General features: G+C 40.7%; 1 protein-coding gene across 1 annotated transcript in view; it reads right to left on the bottom strand.

The window, feature by feature from the left end:
• znhit6 (zinc finger HIT-type containing 6) overlaps positions 1-20,138 on the bottom strand; it is a 33,121-nt gene that overhangs the window by 3,235 nt on the left and 9,748 nt on the right. The window contains exons 6-8 of the mRNA XM_084354665.1: positions 9,964-10,032; positions 9,638-9,718; positions 6,666-6,746 (exon numbers count right to left, since the gene is read on the bottom strand). Of these exons, the coding sequence (XP_084210791.1) occupies positions 6,666-6,746; positions 9,638-9,718; positions 9,964-10,032 (231 nt within the window). The remainder of the gene's footprint in view (positions 1-6,665; positions 6,747-9,637; positions 9,719-9,963; positions 10,033-20,138) is intronic.

Below are 20,138 nucleotides of genomic sequence, written 5' to 3' on the forward strand. Positions count from 1 at the left end.
AGGTTGCGACAAAAACAGACCAAAGATGGCCACTGTTATTGAAACTTTTGAACTGGCACTGTAGCTCTGTATTTCCAGCCGCCTGTGGCACGTTGATGGCTGAGAATCATTTGAGGATTGATAGAGATTGGAGTCATGGCTTGGCACACTGAAGATTCCTGCTTGGTGTTCGTCTCAAGAGATGGAAACTGACATTACCAAGAATCAACAACATCCCTCACAAGCACATGAAATGACTCCCCTACCCCTCCTTTAGCTCTTTGTGTGAGATGACATCAGTCTAGTCTTGTCTCTAAGTAGTCCTGTCATGCATTAGGGATGGTCATAAATCACCAGACTAAATGGTTAACTGGATTCTTGGGAGGCATGGCTTGCTTCTACACTCAACTGATTCAGAACCATCCAGCTTAGGCTGTCATCGCCAAAGTAGGACGCATCATATATTTTGGATATATACAGTAAATGGCACCATCCCCGCCAACTGTCAAGCCCATGCCAGACTGAAGATCATTGAGCCATTGTTTATTTTGCTAAAAGCACAGGCAGACAGAACCGCCCAGGTAGACACCCACTCCCAAAGCCAATCAAAGCACTCTGCTATAACGTGACATTTACAGGTCTTTACTGGCGGGCCAGCTTCCAAGAAGCCCTCCCCCCTGGAAGAGTCTCTCTTAGGTGGGCTGAAGATCATTTCGCATGGTCCCACAAATAAACAGCAATATGTGCTGCCGCTTCCTGCGGGACAGGATAAAGGAAAGAAGCAATAGCCTGTGGGTCTCAGAACACACAGGAAATTTCTTGCCACAGTGCAACAAATGGCTGCAGGATATTTACGGCACATCTCCACATCAGAAAAGCAGAAATAGTCTATGTAAAGCTGGACAAGATACTTGGAACGTTGATTCTAAGGTGGAAAGAAAAAAGTACCATGGATGATGTCAAAGGTTAAGCAGTGAACGTGTTTTGCATCCTTTTGCAATGTGCATGCCAGACAAATGCTCTTTCCATTTCATTTGTTTTTATGACCAGCTTGTATTAAATTAATGTTCAGGGATATTTTTTATTTTGCTAATATACAAGCTAAACTAAAACAGAAATGTTTGTGAACAACACAAGTGAAAAAGGGGTAGATGGCAGAGCAGATTGCGGCTCCCTGTGGTGTCGGTGCGATTGTTAAAGCTCTTGCCATTTCTAGAAACACGGCTGGATGACTCAGCCAAGAACACGCACACATCTGGTCTCTATATAGTGTTCTAGTGAATGAACAGAACAGAGGGTAGGACTAACGCTCTGTTCAGGGAGGTTCCTATTGTTTTCCCCTCTGTTGCTTTGACCCATCACCAAGGATGGAGCAGCAGTGAAGTGTGAGGACAAAAAGACATTTCAGTTATTTTGATACTGAATAGGCACTACTGTGATAATTAAATCATGATGAAAACTCAGATTACTTTAGTGCAACATTTAATTAGACATGTCAATGGCTGTGTACTAGTTACTATTGGCAGTTGTTTTGTGAAATTGACTTACTGTAACAAATTGCAAGAAAGAAAAATGTTTCAGTTCATGTTGATTTTGGACACTCTGCATGATGCCGGCTGCAAAAAGACTTAAAGGATCGCTTGTCAGCTTTTTTATTAAACTTTTTCATTGTTTTTGTTGTTGCCGACACTGGGTCCGGAGTGTTGTGTCCTTAGGTAACGACAGACAGAACAGGGCTTCATTTATAAATGTTGTGATTGCACAAATCAGACCTCAAAAGATGCATTTTCTGCTAATGCCAAAGTCTGAATTTAATGTGACAATGATTGACAACAGAAACCATGATCCCTAGAGTTATTATAATCCTTGTCTTTATCATTTGATTGTTCCTTTGATCTCAAACACATCCACCACCATCCACAGCATCAACCTTATGGAATACATTGTAGGCTTATGCATTTTTGGATTGACAATTGACTCTGCAAGCCATCGGATCATGGATACTTCACACAGAAATTGTCGTTACAACTGGAGGTGGACAAAGGAGTATTAACAAAATATTTTAGCTTTATTTAGACAAGACTACAATTACAACCCTGTGGTTGGATGCTTCTGTGCAACAGTCAAGTTTCTGTTGCAGAGCTGTGGCATTGAATAATGGCCAGAACATTTTCTGCAGAATATTATGATGTCAGAGTGCATTTAACCTCGGACCTGTTGGATATCAAATGCCATAACTTCATAGTTTTATCATATTGAACATTTGCATAATTTTTCCTCTGAATTATTGTATGAATTCTGCTGTTTAATATTTTCTATATGGCCCAAATAACTTTAGCATCAATGGCAAAGGATATTTTGAAGCTGAGCATATAACCATGCTCTTCAACTTCCTCTGTACCACTGGAGCCATTCCACTTAGCAAGCATGCCAGCAATCAGACAGGTTTTCATTCCTCAAAAAACTACTTTTATTACTTTTCATGTCTACAAGTAATACCTTTGAGGAGAGACTGCCAAACTGAACAATTATGTAATATAATTGCTGTCATTGCTGCCATTACTGCTTTGCTATTTTAATAAAACAAAACAAAACAAAAAAAAACAATCTAGCATTACAGGAGCCTTGAGGAGGCATCTGCTGCACAGAAACAAACTTCCACATAGCCTTAGGGCAAGCTGAGGGAGAGCAGATCGACAGGCTCAGGAGGGCTAAGGAGAGGGTTTGCCACAAATATGCGAGAGAACGCACTGCTTGGACAGGACAGAGGCATCACTGTCTGATAGGTCCACAACACTGGTTTAAAAAAAGACAGAAAGCACACAAACAGGCTTCCTTTTTGTGGCTGCAAAAGTAAAAACAGCATCTCTACTTCTCATAGGTCAACAGGCAGAGATGTTCTGTGGGATTTGGCTGGCTGAGAGGAAAAGAAGAGGTAGGGGAAAGGAGAAAAGGGCATCCACTGCATCTCAGGAGTGGAAGGAATAAAAAACAAACATTAAAAAAATAACACAAACAAACATCCAGAGGGGTGTGAATGGATCCCTTGATGCAAACTCTCTTTTCCAGTAAGAGGATGTTGACTGGTTACACAGTGATGTTTAGTTTAGCACAAGTGCTCCTTTATTGGAGTGGGTTGATATTCCCGGAGTCATTCAACAACATAAACATGCAGTCATACCCTTTGTGTTAGACTTAGCAAACAGCCTGTAAGTAGCCATGACTACTGCTGTCCACGACTTCATAACATTAATAACACCTTACTTAACAAAATTAGGGGTTTTCTTCAAAGACTAAATTATTATCAATAATGTGGAGGGAGGTCCCTTTGTGGTCACAATACCTGGAACTCCTAAAATGGGATGAGGCCTCAGACTGTTGGGTGCCTCTCTTCTGATTAAAACTATATTCTGAGGCCTGCTCCTGTTATGTAACTCACCTAGTTCCCCTTGGATAGGCATCCTAATTTTGCTCTACTTCCATTCATCCATCCTCAATCTAATGTTGACAATAAACACTTGAATTATGAACATTATGCACCTCATTCCTAGAGCATTTAAGGTATGACAGGAAAAGGTTACGAAGAGATAGAGAGGATAGATTTATTCCAGCGAATTGGCAATTATGCCAGACTTGACAAGTCAAAGTCAAAACATTCTTTCTCCAGAGACTGATTTACGATGGTGACTGGATCAGGATAATAGTTGTTCAGGGTAATTTATTAAATCTTTCTCTGGAAACTGTGCTCTGATTGTTGTTGTGACTCATTTACTAAAACAATTCACAGGAAATGGAAGGAAATGCCTGAACTTGCGTACCTCTTCTCTTGATGTGACTGGGCAGGAAAAGGGTCTTTCAATAACATACGTCACGGGTTATATCTTATTGACATAGCATAAAGTCCAATTTTTCCAGCATTTTACATAATGATCATATCATAGTCTTAAGGTCAAACCCTTATAAGTTGAATGGATATTCTGGTTCTCAATCGACAAGTTTCTAAAAATGTTTCATTTGATCAAATGTTTCTTGAAAGAAAGAACATGACTGGTGAGTTAACAGGACACATGCCCTCATCCCCTCATACTACCACTCCTCGCTTTAACTAGCAGTCAGTACAAAACCATAGACTATAAAATCAATAGGGGAACGAGCCACTGTGGACGGTCTGTGGACAACTGTTTGAAGCCTTGAGTTTGATTAAGGCCGCCACCATCATATTTTATGGAGCCAGAAGTCACTGTTTTGGAATGAGAGGGTAGAGCTGAGGAGGATATCCTGATGGGATCTGACTGAGAATCTGAGAACATGCTGTGCCTGTCAACAAAAATGTCACACACAAGGTATCCATGCCCTAAAGCATACCCTGTGTTATCGTCTATTTTACTCTAAATGGGACCATAATTTACAAAATGAACATCGTGCTGTATACTGAAGATTTGAAACTAGCGATTAAGAGCATAAACCAAGTGAGAAGTAGAGTCATTTTCTCATAAGCTAACACTTTGACTTCTTTTTGCAACCAGTGGAGTCACTGTCTGATGGCCAGTTGAAAGAATGCAGGTTTATGGTTCTTCTGCATTGACTTCACTTTCCAGAGCCAGAAGCTTCATCTACTTGTTATACTGTCTATGTTAAAAAAAAGTTATTTTGTATCTGTGCACCAACCCTATTAGAAGTTTTAGCAGTGATATACACTTTCTCGTGTAAGCACCAGCAGATTCTGACTGCATGTTTGCTACTATGGGGGGAAAAACGTTTTCCATGTAGGATGACATCACATACATGCGACTATAGGTGAATAAATGTGACTTTGCAGTAGGTACAAAAGGTTGCAAAGTCCAATCTGTCTGTCTATTTCTTTTAAAACGCCTTATCAAAATGCAGATTTTCTTCTATCATAAACATCTTATATGTCATTATTGGTAGTTTCAAATGAAGACAAGTCTACACACAGGCAGAGTAACTCTCCATGAGTGTGAGAATGTGGAGAAACCCCTGTGTTAATCATGCTTTCACAATCTCTGTTATCTGGGTCAGACTTGCATAACATTACGGAGGGTCAAATGTGTGGCTCGTTTGTCTGTGGTGTTTGAGGGTAATAATCTTCATTAGTATAGTAAATGAATATGAGTAGGAATTAAACATGGATGTGGAGTAAATATAGCAAGAAGATGCAACAGCTGATTATAAATAAACTGTAATTAGACCCAGCTGTAAATACGTATAACCCTGGTGCACACAGTGTACTTGTAGTTCCAGCATATTATTAGTTCGTCTTTGTTTGAGACAGTCCTGATCTGAAAAATTAGTCAGCTAACATTATTTTTCTCCCCATTTTTCTCTTCAGTTACACAAAATATGTGTAAACTTTGTGGCCCAATGAGCCTTATGTATTATTAACGTGATTATGCAGTGTTATAATGTGCCTTGTAATGACAGTCATTACGAGGATCACACTGTAAAGGTGTGTGGCATCAGATATAATGACACATTTAAAAGTATTCAAACTTTCATTAAATTCATGAGGTGAAAAGGAGACAGCCTGGCAGCTAAAGCTAAAGCTTGCGTGTCATATCTCCACACTCATCTCTTATTAATACCTCTCTATATGCTGCCATAAAATATAATTTATCTGCTTAGAAAGTGTGTGCAGCCAGCCCCCCGGGCAAAGCAGAAGGAGCATTTGTGTATTACAAGGACGAATGATGGGATGGGAGGTTTCATGACGTTTCACGCTGGCCGGGGGGTAATGATTATGAGCACGGAGAACAATCATTCACTCCATGACTAAGTGGAAATGGAGGACAGCCAAAGAATCCGAAAGTAGGCGAGGCAAATGGGTGTTATCAACACAATCCTCTGACTCCCATGGAAAAAACGACAGCCAGATCGGAAACAGAAACATCCACTCCAGAGAGTGAGTAAGAGATGGAAGATGTATATAAAAGTTGTGAAGAATTTTATTGATCGATGGCATTCTCGATGTTGTAATAAAAGTGAAACGCGGAGGAGAAAAAAAACCCCAAGGCCTCGCTGCCAAAAGTCTGTGTAGCTTCACAAGAATTTACAAGTCAGTGATGTCATGTTCATAAACAAATTATGTCCATTTCAAACATGCTGAATAAATCAATCACGAGTGGCAACTCCAAGTGAACGGTCAGAACGGTCACAGACAGGATGCCTGAGCAATGACGGGATGCTGACGCACCTCACAGGGGTCAAAAAGTGCCTACAACTTTAGATTGGAAAATCGGAATGGCAGCGCACGAACATGCAGCGGCTCAGCACTCCAAGTACACGTCAACACTAATACGCAATAATTTATTATCACACAATGCACTTTACCTTCATGGAACATATGATTTGCATACGCTGGCAAGGTCTGCATGGTAACTAAGCTGGCATGAATGAGAGTATGAGTGAGGACAAATGGATGATAAATGAAAGCATTATTTATTGTATTTTAGGGTATATTATCTATTTTATCTACTTTTATTTATGTATTTTTATTAAGTATTTTGAAAATGCAGTTAGGAAACAAGTTTCAGTTTTGCTTTCTGTCTTTATGTAGTAGCATAAAGACAGAAAGCAAAACTATATTCCCCTTATGGAAATCAAGGACATATCACATAACATTGATTACGGGAACTGAGATAGGTTGACAAGTAAAAAGTCAATCTCACCTCACAGAGTTGGCCTTTCTCCCTTCTGCTTTCATGAAGACTTTAAAATGATCAAACGGAGCGTGCACGTATATCTTCAACCTGAAACAGAAATTCACATTGACACAGGAGGTTAGATACGCAACTCCAACCTAATCCTTAGCAAAGGACAATAAAAAAACACATGGGAACACAGACTGTGCAGAATTCCCTCGGGTTGTTACCGTAAAGGTCAAAACACAAAGAGCTCATTGAGTGTAGCACAGGAGAGACCCAAATGTACACTTGTCTGGCATGCTGACTGATATATGTACAGGCTTCTTGTGTAAGGGACAATCCTCAATGCGTCGGATGGCCGCGGTGCTTGAGCCCGCAGTAAACAGCCAGCCAATGGGCCATGGAGAGTTAAACCCCACTCACTTGAATCTAGACTAAACAGAGGCTGCGACTAAAAGGTTGGCACTGAACCAAGTTAGGTGTCTATTTTAAAGACGTGCACCAGTCTACAATATGCTCCTGCTGTCGGTTTTACAGCAGACTGCTTAACGCTGACTGTTATCAATTCAAAGGATAGGTCAAAGGAGTCAGATCGCTGGTCTGTTAGAGGTTCAGATTAGAAATATTGAGTGTTCTGTAATCAAAGGCAGGGCCTTGTTCAAAGACCGCAGTTCATGTTGGGAGAAACACGAGCCTGGGAAATTAAAAAGTAAGTGAAGGGAGAGCAAAGTTACAAAGATAAATGCAGGAAAGTGACATGGAGAGAGCCCAACTGAACCCAGTGTGAGTGAAATTGGATTGAAGATAGAAAATGATCTTTGAATAACAGCTTTTGTAAATTCACCAACTGAATTTTCTCCATAGTTGCATTGAGATAAATTGAACCTGTTAAAAGAAGCATTTCCACCTATTCATCTACTCCATGGGAGACACTCACATTCAAGTTGAACATAATTGTGACAAAGTGTGGTCGCACGGATCAGCAGAGTGAAAAATGAATTCATACACTTTCACATTCTGCAACTAATTTTAATTTGGAGTACAATTTGTGGTGGAAAAGAAAATACTTGGTGGACATGAATTTCTCTACAGCTGTATCTGCATCTCGATCCATTCCTTCTTGTAAAGGGCTCTTGCACATGCAGACTGATTTTAACTTGGTCTGTAAGTGAGGCATAATCCCTGAACACACAGCTGCCAAACTTAATTACAGGGGATCTGGTCTAGCATGCAGGCGACCTGATACAGGTCATCAAAACCGAAGCCGTGGCTACAAATGGCCTGTATTTTTAGATAAGGAATGGTGAGGAAAGGGAGTAAATCTGAAATACAGCAGGTCATTGTACTTCTCTGTTTTAACAACGGATTCATAGATGTAACAGCGATGATCAGGCAGCATCTTGGCTACGCAGTTTTAGACAACACAAAGCTCATATGTAATATTCCTGGGACAATACGATGCAATGGCACATGAATGTAAGTGTTTCAACAGCAATTGTTGTGAGCAAGTTAGTTTTGTCTCCCCCACTCTCATTCCCAGTTTTTATGGCCTTGACATTGCAGTAACTAGACAGCATCACGAGGGTTGCCAAGAGCAAAACTGTTCATTCTCAACAATGGGCTGAGCAGCAGTCGTTATCCTTGAACTTAAGAGTATTTCCAAACCACAAATCAAACTGGTGCTGATTTCTGGGTCTATTATCACATTGTTAAGTTTTCTGTTTATATTCATGTGACAAGTGACTGAAACAAAACAACCGAGTAGTTGAATTTCTACCACTGAATATAACATATCAATGTAAGCTTTCTGGCTTTGCTGCATGGTTCAGCAGGAACTGCTGCGGTTGATGACAATAAATTTACTCAATTTAACTAAATAGGCGTGGTGACAAAGCAACATATTGACCAATAATATGGAGACATCTTGAGCTTGAGCTGTCCAAAGCCTGCAGCAAAGGCTCCACCAAAGCTCTACACACCACTATTCATCAGTTATCTATGTGATTTGGCTGCTTACTTTGCTGTACAAAACATGGACAGAGTTGGACACCGAAGCAGTTTCCAAGATTGGTGGGTAAATTAGAAGGTGTATACCTGATTACAGCACTATGATTATAATTAATGTCTATGCATTTAATTATGCAATTTCAGAAATCATCTTATATCATCATCAATATCAATACACTTTTTAACAGGTCTAAAAAGCATGTAGGTACATGATTGTATACAGTTATTATTAAGAGGTGATCTGTAACTGGAGGCTCACGTTAGCTTACATATCTGAATCAGTGCCACACAGACACATTTATAGAGTTTACATTAGGGAAACAAACCCCACTGGTATCGGATTGGTAGAGAGAGTGAGTCTGTGTATTCTATCAGGTAGATAAAAAGTTGGATTAGTCAGTCCCTGTAAATATTTATGACAAAAATATCAGAGCTGCAATGATTTTTTTTTATTTTTTAAGATTATTTTTTTGGCCTTTTTCATTGCTTTATTTTGATAGTACAACCAAGGATAGACACGAAGAAGGATGACAGAGAGAGGGAATGACATACAGCAAAGGGCCACAGGTCTGACTTGAATGGGCTGCTGCAGTGAGGACACAGCCTCTGTATGTGGAGCGCACTCTCCACTACTTGAGCAACCCGGGTGCCCTAGAGCTGCAATGAATAGTTGATTCTTCGATTAGTCTGTCGCAAGAGAATAAAACACCAACTAATTTGATGATCATTTCAGTTGATTTTTTTTTTTTAACAAAAATGTCAAAAATTAACTGATTCCAGCTTTTTAAATCGAAGGATTTGCTACTTTTCTTTGTCATTATGAGAGTAGAAGAAGAAGTTATTGGAAGTCGGACTGTTTGTTGGACAAAAGAAGCAATATGAAGACATCACTTTGGGATTTGGGAAATTGTGATGACATTTATTTTTTTATATAGACCAGTTGATTTATTGTTGGTTGCAGCCCTAAAGTGTTGCTAGGCAAAGCTCACTTTTGTCGTGTCACAGGGTCCGACTCTGTAGGGTGGATATAAGGAGTCAAGATCTGCTCCAAGGTTTGCTTGTCAGACACCCTGGAAGAAGAACAAAATGTGAGAGAATATGTGAACGTTAACACCCAAATCAAATGAAATCATGTTGATAATTGTCTCTGTAAAGTTTTAACAATCCTCGACTGACAAATTCAGATTGTGCACCTGCGGTCAGATATATTAACAATTTGCTTTCTGTCAACAAAACACTGGTGCTACAGCAGAAAGTTTGATGAGTATATTATCAAATACACTGAATATGTAATATGTATTTATGTGTAACTCACCTCCTCTGGCTGAACTCGGTGCTGCTCTGAGGGAAGATGAGCTTCAGGTGCCACATGAAGAGTTGTTCTCTAAATGAGACACAGAAACTCATTTTTAGTTTCAGCTTATCAACAACAGCAGTGCTTGATGCCTGTTTTTCAACAGAGACAGATGAGGTCACCGCTGCTCTCACAGTCGAAACACAAATGTCCTTGTTTGAATTCAGAGCATAAAATGGATTCAGCCCTAATCTCTCCGAGACAATGCGCCTGGCCGCTTCCAAAATCTTGTCCATCTGTGTGACTGTGTGAGTGTAAGTGAATAACCCACAGTCACCATGGAGACCGTGACATATACACTCAATACTAGGACACCAGCTGGTGGATATCAAATAATGATCACTTCTTCTAGGGTAATGCTTTGGGCAGCAACTATTAAACGTGGTTGGGTTTTTTGTAGGGGTTGCTGGGCGTGCTCTACAACCAAACATTTATCCCCTAAACAGCTGCTGTGTTCACTTCTAGTAATGTCATCATGATGCAGAAATAGCCAACAAAATGTAATATGTCAAACAGTTTGGGAGATATGAATAATAAGACTTAATTCAACCAGTATTCATTGAGTAATTTGAATTTTGCCAGCCTCGTAACTGATATGACACATTAAAATACTTTTGATATTACAGAGAGAGATTCCTGTTCTGTGGATAAAACCAAGAAAAACAGAAAGTTCATTTTTGCTGCCCCTGAGGAAGAGAGCAGAATCTACTGGCAGAGGCATCAATAGGTCCTGCTCTCCACAGTTGTATACCCGACATACTGAGCTGAACCTAACTACAAGGACTTGCGTTGACCAAGACCACAGCATTAGCCAAATATAGGCTGGAGCTGATTCATCAGCTCGTTCTGCATCAGAGTACAAGGACCTTGATGGATCTGAGGGATGGAGATGAAACATACGACCCTAATTGTAAGGCACATACGGGAGACCTTGTTATTAAGGCTTCATACTCGCCAAGAGAGATTTACAGCACAACTTGGAGGTTTCTCTTGATATCTGTAATACAAAGATTTTTGTATCTTTTTTTGAAACATCTAAAAAACCTGCACTGATCTCACTGACCTTTGGACTGATTTTCAGGTCATTCTGAGAATGCAGCAGGACAATCTGTTTTTTTGAGTTGTGTATTGACAGTATCCCAAACATTTAAATATAGTTCAAACCCAGAGAAATCTGTCTTTTTATTCAAGGTAAGGGTGTGTTTCAGTTGGTCGCCTGTTGCTATAACTTCCGGGAGAGAGTTGGAAACTGAAGAAGGAAGTCCGCAAACAAGACAAAATGTAACGTAAATAAAACTTTTAAACATTCACCCGTCAGTGAACATTTGTGCCGAGCATCGTCATATAGATTTTCATTAGGAATGGTGGTTGTTTCACAATGAAGACAAAAACTGAAAAGCCATGAAGTACATGTTGTACATTTAATGGACGAAACTTGGAACATGACTTAAATTTTTGTGGAGGCGCTGCTTCTGAACAAAGTAACAGATCACCAGAGCCAATACAGTTCATCCTCTGAGGACCATTAATGTCAGCAACAAATTTCATGGCGACTTATCCAACAGCTGTGGCGATATTTGACTCTGGATCAAGCGCAGACTGATGGACAAATCATAATGTAATGCAGCTACATCAAGGCTCAGATGCAGACACATCAGAGGATTCTGAGGTGAGAAAGATGGGCACATGTTTGGACCAAAGATGAAATATGAATTTTACATCAAATGCATTTGTTGGTTCTCACATTTTCAGAGCAATAACCACTAGGCATTTAATAATTGATGCTTTAGGACTTTGCTTTTATTTGGTCACTTCTGTGCTATCATGGTTGACAGGTACACAAGTTACATGGACTAACCCAGCAAAAAAACTGTTCAAATAAGTCAATGCAAAGGTATAAAGTATATATTCTGAAAAGCTCCATAATCACTGGCAGTGAGCACCTCAACACTACCACATGTGTGTTTTGACAGCAGGCATGGCTCGGGTGCTTGTGAGGTTATTTTGCAGACCCAGATGGAGGCATTATACAACAGGGGGCATGTTTTTTTACTTGAAAACAGAAACAGGATGGGTAGGAGGAGTTCAAAAGTGAAGAAGTATGTGCAGAACTGGCAGAACACCCAATGAAAGGTGGTTATGAGTTTCCACTTGGCTGTAAGGAGAGGGTGAAGGGGTAAAGCTGTGGGGAGAGTGTCGGGAGAGAAGACAAGGGGCTGGGAGGGGATTCCCTTCATAACTGTGGGAGGTACCTGACACCTCTAACCCGTGAGTCAGAGGAACTTATGTGTTTGCTCGATTTTGAGTTTCTCCTTTAGTGCATCAGTGTGTGCATGTGTATACGTGTGCAGGTGTGTGTGTGTTTGTATGTGCAAGCACATGAGGGTGGAGCACCAGGTGTGATGCCATTATTCTGTCATTACAGCAAATGGAAACTATGTCTTTCAGTGGAAAAGGGGCTTGCCCAAAGATGCATGCACTCATTTCAGGCAAGGCTACAGTGCATACCTGGGATAAGTGCCATCATTCATTGTTGGGGGAAAAAAGAGGAGAGCGCAGCACAAAAAAGACAAAACAGAAGCACCACGAGTAGAGGTGCTGTGACTACCAGAACCTGCAGAAAAATATCAGGACACACAGCCTAATAGTCCTTTAACAGTTATTGCTGAAGGGCCTGGAGCAAGGCAATTAAACTACAAAGGACAGCTGTGGCAAAAGCTGGTTGTGTGAGGTAGTTCCACTTTATAACTGTGAACACAACTAGTACATTTCCTCTCGAAAACACGCCTGTTTACAAAGATTAAACGCTTAAACCACACAAAGACCATGCTGAAAGGTTTATAGCCACATAGGAATTCCATGTAATAAGCTATCTGCCACCTTACATGGCCTGCATTGAAGGTATTTTCTCCTCCAAAGAGGGATTATTCATCAAACAGCTTGTGAGACTACAAGCACTAAGCCTAGCCAAATACAATAGGATTGATACATGGCCAGAATACAGTGGAAAAAAATGTAAACATGTTTCATTACTGTGGAAGTGATTAACTGCTTGTTTCTAGGGAGAACATGGTTTCCTTTAAATCTCTCAATTCATGAATGAGCTACTGAATGGCTATCAATCAGTACTGTATGTGTGTTTTGTGTTTGCATACATATGAGGAAGAATATTCTAAAGAGTCTACATTTTAAATGAGTAGCAAGGACGGTTTATAATCAGCTCTGGATGTAATACTGTGAGCTCCGGATTCTCATGTTTGTCCCACTCTGAAACCTCAGAGTTGAGGCTAAAAAACATTGGGGGTTTTTAAATCATTTTCAGCATCCTGATTTGCACAGAGGAAGTAAGTGGTCATATCTTACTGCTTCTCAAGTGGTTGTTGTTTCCTCTTTCTAGAATTGGCAGCACAACAATAGTATTTTTGTTTCTTGTTCTAGGCTGGACAATATTTACACAATGAAAATATCTGAAATCATTTGTCTGGACTTCTTATGAGAGCTTAAAACTCTTAAAAAGGTCCAGTGTGTAGGATTTAGTGACATCTAACATGTTTTTCCACCAGCAACTTTGGTCACGGCCAATCAAACCAAGCCGCGCCGATTTGCTTTTATGTCACCAATTTTGCTGCGCCAAGTTGAGCCAAGCCACGCTCGCAATGATCCTGCCTCCGGAGGGGGCCGCGGTGATGTCTCGCGACTGCGGCCAACCCATGACAAACACTGTGTCTGTCCCTCAAATCGTTACTCAACTCATGTCCGTGCAGGAAACATGAGAGAAAGACATTTTTAAAAGTGTGTGTTCAGCTCTCAGTTCTTTTGTAGCTTCTAACTGAATCTCTTTAGTTTCTCTCGTCCTACTTGTACTGTCTAACATCTGCTGTGTTTTACTGTTTCACCGTGTTCGCTTTCAGCTGTTTCAGGAGTCATGTTTAGTTACTGCTGCTGAAAACACAATGTTTCCTGTAATGCTGCTTCATCATAAAAGCTTTTAAATGACTAAATAATGGGGGGCTTTTATTATGAAGAATTTATAGGAAATTAAACATGTAACTCAATTAGTGGAGTGACTTTTTTAGCAGTGATTCTTTGATAGTACTGCAGGGATCTGGACAAGCACATCATTGGTTTAAGACACACCTTCAAGCAGGTAGCAAAGTTGTGGTGGAAAATGCAAACCCCTGCCGTGCCGAGTCAAACCGAGTAGAGCCAGGCCGGCAGATGCATGGAAAAACTAGGCTACAGGCGTGGGGGCAGATTGCAACCAAATGAATACCTATTGTCTAACTCTCCGCTACAGTGGTTGCTAAAAACACTGAAGGCCTCTCTAGAGCCAGTTTCTTAACTTGGGTTGCTGTAGAAACATGGCAGTGAAAGATGTCAGACTTTGTGGAAGGGAATCATTCAAAGTTATTCAGTCCAGTGTCTAGTCTTCAGTGGGTACTATCTTTGTTCTTCTCTTCACAGTCCTGACTACAAAACTGTGAGTGTACACAGAGTACACTTGAAATTTTAAATGCATAACAAACATCTTACAGAATCATCACAGATTCAACTTTGTCTTCTGAAACTGAGTCTGAGCAAGTGTCTACATTCATGAGGGAGACTAAGAAATAAAGTGGACTCAGAGGAGGATGGATGAATTCATTAACAAGAACACGCTCTTGCTCACACACGGTTGATTAAGTAAGCAACTGCAGTGTCATCAACACTAGAGAGCCGAAAAGCCCGACTGGTGGTCTGGCAGTCAGAGCAGATCCATCTGGCCGGATTAAGGATTGGACAGATCCAACAAAAATGGCACAACATATGAAACCATGTGTCCCGTGTATCTACCCATTAGGGGCTGATGCCAGGATCTGGGTGGCGAGTGGATGTCTGTGGAATGAGATGACATGACTTTGGGGCCTCTCTACTCAGATACAACAAATAAACCCAATATCCAAAGAGCCATGGCTGGATCCACAACCTCAGAGGGTGGAGTGGCAGAGAGGATGATGGACGAAAGAGAGCGGAGACAGAGATTACAGGCAGCTGTACGTTAAGACTCCGTCTTTGAGTTCTGGCTGGAGACTCAGTTGCTGGACAAAAGCAGCAATGTTTAAGTCATGGGATTGCTTTCTCTGAGTGGCTCATAATACACTTGTCTTCAATTCTAGAAAGGCAAAAAAGCTGTGAACATGTGTGGGCTCTAAGCCTGCATGTGTACATACACGGAACAAGACTAATCTTTGACTACGCTAGCAGCTCCATGAGGCTACGATGCTCATTACTTGGGCAAAAGAATGAAAGATTCTCACTGCTATCGGGTTTGGACGAGTGGAAAGTTGACCTGCTGGTCACAGAAGATATAAGTCAAATGATAACCCAGGTTATAATGCATCCTTTTGTGTGTGGAGCTTGCAACGCTGAACTTACTCTGATTGTTTGAGTACATGCAGCAATTTATTTGAGTCACCATTTTTAAAAATCTGCAACCACAAACCAATTTGCTTTTTTATTTATTGTGCTACAACACATCAACATGGAGATACGGAAAAAAAAGCATACGACAGATAGACTGACGACGAAGTCCAAGACTTCCTGATGGATAGTCGTGTGCAAAAACAACAGCTGTTGCTTTTTCATAAGTCAACAGACTAATTTGCCTTATCTTCACGGGTCTTTAGAATGTGGTGGAAGCGCAGATGGAACCTTTTAGTGGCTTGAAAAGTAGTTCCTGGTACTAAAAGTTCTGGTACTTTGGGTGGAAACGCAATTTAAGAATAATCTCCTGGGGACCGTGTGTGTTTGTACTAAATTTCAATGTAATCCATCCAACAGTTGTCAATATATTTTGCCAATGTAGCCGCCTCTAGAGTCAAAGCATTGATGTGGCTTAAAAAATTAGAAAGTCTTCATGGCCAAACGTCAACTAACACTGAAGTTCTTCTGTCTAAGAGCAAAACTATTTAATTAATTTTGAAGAACACATGGGAATAATTATAATAATAATTATTCAAATTCAGTTACCAAACAAGAAACATTTTCAACAGTTTCTGTGTTCTCTAGCTTGTGCAGCAAATTCAGATTTCTGCTTAATTTGCAGTTTGGGAATTTCACTCAGAGCCAGAAAGCAGCATGTAGCCCACAGCTATGTGGCCAATTGTGATGACAGCGTCTGCAACACTGATGAAACTGCTGGTTGCCATTCTGATGTGAGCTCTGCCTCTGATGGCAGCCAGCAGAGACTCTGCTCTGCGTCAGCACTGGTTAATCAAGCCAATGGCAGCCAGAAGTTTGTCTGAGGGAGTCTCAAAAACATTTGAGTAAAGCTGCTGCTGATTGTGTCATTTGAACTTAATTGCTGCAAAGTAGGACGTGACGCACGTAGTCGTCTACCACCATGAATTCTGGGTTGAAATATGGCTCCCTCTGCTTTAATCCATTTGAGCATTCATTCATCACATACAACAACTCATATTTCTACAATGAAGAACAGTGATGAACGTCAAGACTACATAACAGCTTTTTCAAAATTGCATTAATTAACCTAGTTGCGGTTCTGAAATGACCCACTTTTCTCTACTGCACTACTCTACTGCTCCTTCACGGTGAAGGATAACTGATATTTTGACTCTGCTTGGAAATAAGACAATACCATTGTACATTGGTGACAGCCAGTCAACAATGTTCAGGTTTAAGTAGTTTTAGAGGTCGGAAATACAGCCACAAAAACATCCCTGTACTTACGTTCACCATTCATGCAGAATGACTAAAGTATGTTAAATGTGCTTCAACAGCACACGCACCACCTTCTTCACTGTTGCAGCTGTTATAAAAACCTGTGACATGGGAAGAATGTTATACAGCTACTGTACAGTGAAGTGATTTAAAAAAGAAGTTCAGTTGACACATGCTTACCGAAGTTTGATCAAACCCCAAACCAACAACACATCATCAAGCTAGGAAATGTCTGATAAACGCTTTGCCTTCATCATGGGATCAGATCACATTTGCTGAATAGCATGGCTATGCGTAATGTTCACACAATAACATGACAGCGTACACAAAGCAAGAAATGCTTTAAAGGATTGAGCAGCTGCAGCAAGAGGTGGATAACGGTCAAGGATCTCTTGATTTTTAGTGGATCAACTAGAAGCTGAAGCTATAGCAAAATGGAGGAAGAGGTGGTTTGTTTCACACCTTCACAGAAAACAGAGGCAAAAGGAAAAGTTTAGCATGCTTTATGGATTTTAGGATAACTGTATACAGGTTTGATGAGCTAAATTGTCATTTGAAACATGGGGTCGTCCATCTCACAATTTATGATCGTGATCGATACTTTTCAAGTGAATAGTAGAGGTCACAGTATATAATGTCCTTTTACTTCTGTTAACAAACTTTACATGACCTCACTGAAGAGCAGAATTGTGCTCCGTGATCAAACCAATAGAGTGATGTAGACAGCTACATGGCCACACTGATTGGACTAATTCCTTCACATGGCTCTTCTTTTGGGTGACATATTGTAAATAATGCAACATGAGTTATAGCTTATGTCATGACCGATGAGGAGCTTAGAGTCAAAAAAGATCTGTAATGCAACAAATGTGTTCAATGGTGGAAACACCACAATTTAGGTTGTGGATCGTGATATTTAGGTCATGGATTGTGGTATTTTTTGGCCAGATAACCCCCACACCAACTTGTAGCAACACACAGTGTCTCTACTTAGTTCACAAGGTCAGAGAATGTATTTGTGGGTGATTATGACTGTACCTCATTTGCCAAACACCATTTTCCTCTTATAGAATCAACAAGTAGCACTTTTGAGTTCACAGAGAGCTGACTGAGGCTGATTCCCAATGGATGACAAGCTGACCTACATGGTACAAATCCATACAGCTGCTCATATTACTAATTATTTCAAGTTATTATACAATTATGTTCAGCTATTATCCCGTGTAACTGCCTTGAAATGTGTTGTACAGTCCACTCAAGCTGTCTATGAGGAAAATGCCCCTCCAAGCCAGGCTGAGGCTTTAGAAAACATAATTCCACCCTAACACAGCTACTCGCAATGTTCTGCCAAATGCCAGCTATTATATGCTCACCCTCCAAGGGCTGATTTCAGAGGCAGTATCAGTCTCTTCACTGTTTGTACCTTGTTTTTGAAATTAGTCACCGGCAAAAGGTGTTGAGAAAGCACTTGCACGGCCATTATTATGCGTACAAACACAGAATCAAAGAAACACATAAGTTCACACTCACACGCACACACCGTCACCAGGCATGAAAGTCCTCTAGTCAGCTGTCTGCCAGTAATGATCCTTCTCTGGCAGCGTGAGCGCGTAGCATGAATATGTCGCTAACCAGCTGCAGTCACACTGCTCACACATCTGCTTCTTATATTATGTACTTGGTACATTCTGAAGCACATTCTCTCTCGATCCCAAGCAATTTATTGTACACCTTTCATCCTATCCCTTGTGTCCATTTGCTGCGTCTGTGAATGGGACACTGTTGCGGTTAGTTGAAGAATCTTCGCAGTGAAACTAACCAGACTAAACAAAGAAATAAGTCTGTGCAGCTGGAGAAAGATTCCTCTACAGAGAGTGCAGAGGCAAAGGCATAAAGATTCTTCTTGTGTGTTTTTGCTGGATCAGTTGTGGGAAATCAACACATCTCCCAGGTGTTGAACTGAAATCACAAAAACCTAACAGACACAACAGGTTTTATCCAATGAAAACTTTCTGTCACCATCTGACGAACGTTGAGTTGCAAATGGGAGTTTGGGGTTGGGTGGGTGGGCAGAGTGTGCTACTACAACCTGACATAATGTTGCCTCATCCTGAGATGTGACGTGCACGTTTAACTCAGCGCCTGCAAAACACCAGAGACAGACATGACAGAGTGGTAGACTTTAAGGATGGAAAAGAGGGTGGTGAAAGGGAGAGTAACAACATAAAACCAGCTGGAGGGACTGACAAAGGACTCTTTTAGTGGCAATCCTGATTGGCACCCAATGTTGTCCCTGGGCATTTCAGGCTCGTAAAACTTTAATGTGCAGTTCAATAACCATTTTCCCCTCTTCTCCTCCTCTATTCTTCCACAGAGGGATTAGAGTGGCAGAACCAAGCCTCAAAGGAAAAGGGAAAATGAGTGGCAGAAGGTTGTCCAACAAGGGAGAAAGGATGCCAGACATGAAAAGACCACCAGTAAAACTGAGCAACTGGACAAGTACCCATTCAAAATAATTACTAACTACTTCAAGGTCTAAAGTCTCACTGAGAAAACATTTTACAAAATCATTAAACCAATGGGAAAATGTTAAATAACAACACCAGCCATGCTGTTATGTTACTATGTGTATTAAGTGTAGTTTAAATTATAAATCAAACATTAAAACTCTTTTACTGTTATTCTATTCTCAGCAAAGCTCAAGTCTCACAAGGCTTTCACATTTTGTGATTGTAATAACCAGCTTCAGTATGAGTATGAGAAATCGCTCTGATTGGCTGTTCAGGTAAGTGGATCAGTGCACGAAAAGAGATACTGAAAAGCCCCTTGAGTCTGTCGCTGTAGTATCCATGATTACAAGATATTCTCGCTTAGAAGCGCCTAAAATAGCAAGAGTGGTGTCAAAATTCCATTTTCCAATCCAATGGTGTGTTAAAGTGCAGCTTTTTGGCCAAAACACAAAAAAGACGTGAGGTGACAACAGTCGGCCTTCGATGCAGCTGGGTCTTTGATTTCAGTTTGGTGTGTCAGGGCCTTTAAGTTTCCCAAAGAAGTACAGCCTTTGCTGTGTTTTTTTTTTTTTTTACAAAGGTGGTGATGTGCGATGACCATGACAGGTTCTCTGCGATGTTGATTCGCAGGAACATCAGACTGTTCACCAGCCCGCCTCAGCTCACCTGATGTAGACAGAGGTGTGTATCTGCCTCCTTTTTTCTAAAATCAACGATCAGCTCCTTGGTTTTGTTGATATTGAGCAGTGAATTGGTCTCTGTGCACCCCTCTGCAAGATTGTCAATTTCCTGCCGATTAGATCATTGTTGTTTGTAATGCAGCCGATGGTGATGGTGTCGTCCTCAAACTTCACAATAGAGTGTGTTACATATTATCACAGAATATGAAAACACCTAACCTTTGGC

Source organism: Pagrus pagrus, assembly GCF_965226575.1.
Source record: "Pagrus pagrus genome assembly, chromosome: 6".
NCBI classification, from domain to species: domain Eukaryota; kingdom Metazoa; phylum Chordata; class Actinopteri; order Spariformes; family Sparidae; genus Pagrus; species Pagrus pagrus.